The 6777-nt window shown below is 40.1% G+C and overlaps 1 protein-coding gene across 1 annotated transcript in view; it reads right to left on the bottom strand.

The window, feature by feature from the left end:
• Positions 1 to 2924: 2924 nt before the first annotated feature.
• Positions 2925 to 6777, bottom strand: part of TMEM236 (transmembrane protein 236) — a 50883-nt gene continuing 47030 nt past the window's right edge. Inside the window, exon 4 of the mRNA XM_011976570.1 lies at positions 2925 to 3508. Coding sequence (XP_011831960.1) covers positions 2925 to 3508 — 584 coding nt within the window. The remainder of the gene's footprint in view (positions 3509 to 6777) is intronic.

Below are 6777 nucleotides of genomic sequence, written 5' to 3'. Positions count from 1 at the left end.
CCACACCCAGCTAATTTTTGTATTTTTAGTACAGACCGTGTTTCACCATGTTGGCCAGGCTGGTCTCGAACTCCTGGCCTCAAGTTATCCTCCTGCCTTGGCCTCCCAAACCGTTGGTGCATGAGCCACTGCACTGGGCCTTGTATTATAATTGTTTTAAGTTATACGTCTTGTAAGCTCCTGCAGGGTTGATTGATGAAGAGAGAGATGCATTGGTAAACAAGATGCCCTCAGGCTCTCCTTTAAGGAATAAAGATTAATAGGCCACTCAGAAAAGTAAACACATAATGTAAGTATGAATGAAGTGCTGTAATTCAGATTCTATGGGAATTCAGAGGAGAGACACTCAAATGTCCGATGAATGGAGGCTTGTGTCCATTTTAATCTATATATACAGCAGATTGATCACTTTTGAATACAATACTGCTCGATGAAAAAGCATAGTCTGAAGTAACCTTCAGATTGTATGTATTATTTTTCACAAATGCAAGGTTTAAATGATTATTCCCAGAGGGTGAGCAGGGCCACAGAAAAGAATAAAACGGGAAATTTCTAAAAATGCATTGAGATACTTGTTTCTTGGAGACTTAGTACCATTCCAATACTTAGCATTTATCAGATTATTATGGTTTGCCAGATAATGTGCTCAAAGGATTCTTTACCCTTTAACCCTCCTAACCCTATTAATGTAGTACAAGTATTATGTTCATCTTTTAGATGTGGAAACAGGGACCCACAGAGGTTAAAGTACCTACCTCAAATCAGAAAGCTGGAAGGTAAGCTTTTAACAACTCTGAGTAGATCTTCTTTTACAGTGTGAGAAAAATCCTAAAACAGAGGGAAAGGCAGACAGGGCGGCAAGAGGAGAGGTATTTGGTGGAGCGCAGAATAACACAAGGTGAAATTCTCTTTTATTTTTTTTTTTAGATGGGTGTCACTCTGTTGCCCAGTCTGGAGTGCGGTGGCATGATCATAGCTCACTGCAGCCTTGACCTCCTCGGCTCAAGCAATCTTCCTGCCTCAGCCTCCTAAGTAGCTGCGACTATAGGTGTAGATCACCATACCCAGCTAGTTTTTGTGATTTTTGTAGAGGTAGAGTCTCTCCATGTTGCCCAGGCTGGTCTCAGATTCCTGGACTCCAGAGATCCACCTGCCTCGACCTCCCAAAGTGCTGGGATTACACGTGTGAGCCACCATGCCTGGCCATATGTCAAATTCTTAAGCTATTTGTTATCACAGATCATTGAAGAAACTGGCTATATAATCATTACTCTTGCATACATAAGCCTCTCACAAATCTCTCCAGCATCTGAAAATTCCTATTAAATGAACGGCGCTGACTGGGAATATCAGAGAGTGTCCCAACAGGGTTAAAGCAAGTTGCATGATTTTGTATGTAATTATCTTATAACATCAATATATCCATGATATGGTATCACATAAGACACTGATACATTGGCCATTGTATGTGTAAGCTGAACTTTTAATTTTAAACAGGGCTTGTACTTTGATTATTTATCACAGCATAAAATTCCACAAATAAAATATTCTTTTACTTTGAAATCTGTCTTCACTTTATGGCTTTTTAATATGAAATTTTATATTGGTATTACTGATGTACCTTGACTTCATTTTACTAAACAACACTCATATTAGTACTTCAGTACTGGCAACACAGCTAAGCCTTAAACTGAGCCAAATATCTATTAAAGTGAATTGCTTTTTATGCTGAAATCAATTTATTGAATAAAAGTCCCTTGCCACAATGGAATAAAGAATATAATTCCGTGTTTGAAGGAACAACAATTTTCAAATTTTAAAAAAATATAATCTGGCCAGGCATGGTGGCTCACTCCTGTAATCCTAGCACTTTGGGAGGCTGAGGTGAGCGGATCACCTAAGGTCAGGAGTTTGAGATCAGCCTGGCCAACATGGTGAAACCCCATCACTACTAAAAATACAAAAATTAGCTGGGCATGGTGTCAGGCGCCTGTAATCCCAGCTACTCGGGAGGCTGAGGCAGGAGAATCGCTTGAACCTGGGAGATAGAGGTTGCAGTGAGCTGAGATTGCACCATCACACTCCAGCCTGGGGGACAAGAGCGAGATATTGTCTCAAAAAAAAAAAAGCTTAGTCTAAAAATTATTCAATAATTTCAGGTGTGTTCTTTAAAACTAAATTTACTCAATCAATTCATATAATCCTCTCTATATAAAAGATAAAAACCTTATTCTTGGGCTAACTTGATGGAAAAGCTTCTTAGTTTTTTAAAAGGCTCTATTAAAGAGTATTCTTAGAAAAAGTGTGGTGTACATCAGTGGTCCCCAACCTTTTGGGCACCAGGGACCAGTTTTGTGGAAGACAATTTTTCCATGGTTGGGGGTGGGGGTGAGGGTGGGTTCTGGGATGAAACTGTTCCACCTCAGATCATCAGGCATTAAATTCTCATAAGGAGCGCAAGCTAGATCCCTCGCATACACAGTTCACAACAGGGTTTGGGCTCGTATGAGGATCTAATGCCGCTGCTGATCTGACAGGAGGTGGAGTTCAGGCGGGAACGTTCAGTTCGAGGCTCACCACGTGCTGTGCAGGCTGCTTCCTAACAGACCAGGGACAGGTACTGGGACCATGTGCCAGGGGTTGGGGACCTCAGTATACCTAACTAACTAAAATTAACTGCTAACCCTTTCTAGAAATACCTGAAAGCCAACTTACAAGAATATTACTTTATTTAAATTTAGCACCTTTTGTATATGTAAAAAAAAAAAAAAAAACTGATATGCTAGAGTTAGTAAAAATGGCTTATTCTCTACAATCTAGTCATTTCCTTTATAGTGCAAAAACCTACACCCCAAGAAAAAAAGAAGGATTACAAATGTGCACACAGGTATCACAAAGAGGCCTTACTAGATCCCGTTTTCTTTTTAAAATGGAGACATTTCAAAGGCAGAAAAAAACCTGAGTCTGGTTAGGTAATTGAAGTAAATGTAAGAGAGAGTCACGAGGATATTTTTACACAGGCCCAGCACGGGTGTGATAGTCCCCAGGGCAATGATTAAACCAAGTCTAACAAAAACAAATGGTAAATCTTGCAGCAGGATGCTCAGGGAATTGAGAAGAGGGTTTTGGGGAGTGAATGTAATTCGAAGGAGAGAAATAAAACTGAATATGTAGACTGGGTATAGCCAGCTTGACTTGTACACTTTGGGGTGACCAGCCACACGCACCATTTCTATTGTGTCAGACCACAGGAGAAAGCTCCATAAGAATAATTCTGCCCGGACATCTCGCCGGGACATTGTTTTCAGGATTCCAGAGTCACAGGAGGGCTCCTGGAGTCCTGTGAACACAGACACCTGGCTCCATGTCATGGCTCCTGATGGCTGCGACAACTGGGTGCTGTTGGTTGCCTGGGGAGATGCAGCATTTTCTTGACTTTGCCTCACTTGCTCTGTCACCGTTTTTATGTGTTGCAAAGAGCTTGAATGGGTGTGCCCATTTTGGCTACCTGCAATGAACAGATTTATTTACATTTTAGTTTTTTTAAAATGTATGCATTTTAGCTCAAATGTTATTCAAATTTAAAATTCCATTTAAAGGTGGAATTCTCCATATTCTTTTGTTTTTCACTTAATTTAATTTAATTTTATTTTAAGTTCCAGGATACATGTGCAGGACATGCAGGTTTGTTACATAGGCAAACGTGTGCCATGGTGGTGTGCTGCACCTGTCAACCCATCACCTAGACATTAAGCCTCACATGCATTAGCTATTTATCCTGATGCTCTCCCTCCCCACATATTCTATTATTTGAGGCCATTTTACTCATGGAATTTCAAGATAACACTGAAGTAGCACACTGAAAAAACATAGAGGTGGAGAAGGCTCTTGGTGTCTTGGTATTTTCCTGGATTCAGATCCGAAGTCATTTTTTACCACTCCATAATAACAAACATTATTGGTTTCTAAGCTATACACTTTCACACATTATTATCTCATTTAATCCTCAGAACAAAGCTGAGAAATAGGGATTACTATCCCATTTTACAACTATAGAAACTGGGTCTTGAGAGGTTAAAGAACGCTGATATTCAAATGCAGTTAGTATTGGGCAGAGCTGGAATTCACACCTAGATTTGTTTGACTCCGATTGACAAACTCTTAACTTTATGGCTGCTATTACCTGTCTAGATACAATAGATCATGAGTTAATTATAAAACATTTGAGCGTCATAAAATCAAATGAATCTAAGAGTCCCCCAATCCAACCCTGTCATTTTGTAAGACAAACACCCTGTCATTTTATAAGAAGGGGCTCACAGAGATGACCATACCCCAGATCTCCAGGTATGAAGTTTGGTGCTAAGAGGCAATCCATTGTTTTTTTGTGTGTTTTGTGTGTGTGTGTGTGTGTGTGATAGAGTCTTGCTCTGTCACCCAAGCTGGAGTATAGCAGCATGATCTCAGCTCACTGCAACCTCCAACTCCTTGGTTCAAGTGATTCTCCTGCCTCGGCGCACGAGTAGCTGGGATTACAGGTGCACACCACCATGCCTGGCTAATTTTTAGTAGAGACGGGGTTTCCGTGTTGGCCAGGCTGGTTTCAAACTTGTGACCTCAAGTGATCTTCCCGCCTCGGTCTCCCAAAGTGCTGGGATTACAGGCGTGAGCCATGGTAACCGGTCTAGAGGGAATCTATTTGACCACTAGAGATTCCTAGTGAAGAGTGACATGCTGAATCCAAGGTTTTTAAGCTGTTCTTTTGCAAAGATTCTTGAAGTGATCATTAGGATTGGTTAACCTAAAGCATCTCTTCTGTGGCCATGGTCAACACACCAGTGATCTAAAAGAATAAGGCACGTAATGCAACACCATTGTGTGTGTGTGTGTGTGTGTTCCTCTCCGTGTATACATGGGTGTTGAGGTTGGATTATGTACAAATTCTCAAATCTCAAGACCTAAAACAATGTTGATGGCATTGTTTTTATGCACAGAAGGGATAACGTGTTCTTTTTCAAACATTTATCCACTAAAACACCATTTTGGTTGCTAAGAAATTATCAGGACTTGACAAAGTTTACTCAGCAAACATGCTGAGCTGCCATATGACGTGATAAGACAAAATTTAAAGGGAGTCATTAGACTGAATAGCTCTAAAGGTCAAAGAGACAAAGTAAATAAAAACTTGTTGAAGCGCATGGAGCTGAACATGAAAACATTTTACAATAAATAAATTATGATTGATAACTAATAAAATGCTTGACTACTATAAGTAGGAGTTTGTTTAAAGGACACAATACATTTCTAGTTTCTTTTATACAAGTAACTAATTAGTTTTAAAGTTTAAGTGTGAATTGAGCATTTTTATAAACTAAAAAGATAATCTAAATTCTTGATGACACATTACTTCCAGTATGAATCATTGATAGGTAAATGTCAGCACCCATGACCTTAGAAACTTCTTTATCAATATTAGAATTCAGTGGCCTGAGTGGGAATCTTCTTAATAAATAATACTCAAGTAAGGGAGAAAAGTATATAACAAGTTATTATTCTTAAATTCATAAAACCATCTTTTGAAACTCAGATGCTCATTTGTATCTATTGCACTTCTTATATTATTTAAAAAATTAATATAGAGCCAGGCGTGATGGCTCATGCCTGTAATCCCAGCACTTTGGAAGGCCCAGGCAGGTGGATCACCTGAGGTCAGGAGTTTGAGACCAGCCTGGCCAACATGGTGAAACCCATCTCTAGTAAAAATAAAAAAATTAGCTGCGAGTGGTGGTGGGCGCCTGGAATCCCAGTTACTCTGGTGGCTGAGGCATGAGAATTGCTTGAACCCGGTAGCAGGAAGTTGCAGTGAGCGAAGATCGTACCACTGCACTCCAGCCTGGGCGACAAGCGAGACTCCATCTCAAAAAATAAAATAAATAAAAATGAATTTAAAAATCAATATAGAAAATATTGCCTTAGAATATGTCATGTCCTAGAGAACTTTTGTTCCCCTCTCTTGATAGGTGAAACTGTCATAATGAAAATCCAAATGGCTTTGTCAACATTCAGAACACAGTGTGTAATTTGGGCTTTTGAAAGATGATTGCAAATTCAGCATTGTTTCAAAGCCAGGAAGTGGAAACCCCAAAAGTGACACATTAACATTTTTTTAAACAGTCGGTGAGAGTCTTAACATTTCAGATGCTAAGAGCAGCTGCCATGAACAATGAAGTCTTAGCTGGAGTTTGGTTTTAATGAGATACATGTGTATGAGGTGAAATTAGGTCTTTGAACTTCGTATCTTTACACAGCTCAAACTAAATCAGGGGGTACACGGATTCTGCTTCCTCTTTCCAAGTGAGAAGTACTAGAACTATTAACTGGAAAGCTTTGATGGCCTTCCAGGGGACTGGGGAGAGTTAAGGAAGCTGAGAAATCTTTTGGTCATTGGAGGGGACGAGCAAGCACATCTCGGAGCAAAGTACAGGCTCATGGATTTGATGCTATTCCCGTTAGCTCCAGGATGAGTTTGCTCTCCACATGACTTTCTAAATGTCCACTTAGAGCTGGAATTCTTTTTCCTGTTGTTGTTAGTTGTTATTTGTTCTGTTTGGGTAAAACGATATTCACTGGCACAAAATCCATAGAAGACATAAGCATAAAGAGAGAGCTCTCCTCACCTCCTGAGAAGCGCACATTGCCCTTTAAAAAGTAAAAATAGGCCGGGCGCGGTGGCTCAAGCCTGTAATCCCAGCACTTTGGGAGGCCGAGACGGGCGGA

The sequence above is a fragment of the Mandrillus leucophaeus genome, unplaced genomic scaffold (genome assembly GCF_000951045.1).
Source record: "Mandrillus leucophaeus isolate KB7577 unplaced genomic scaffold, Mleu.le_1.0 Scaffold1018, whole genome shotgun sequence".
NCBI classification, from domain to species: domain Eukaryota; kingdom Metazoa; phylum Chordata; class Mammalia; order Primates; family Cercopithecidae; genus Mandrillus; species Mandrillus leucophaeus.
Note: the sequence above shows the minus strand (reverse complement) of the source record. Positions and strands in the feature narration are given on the sequence as shown.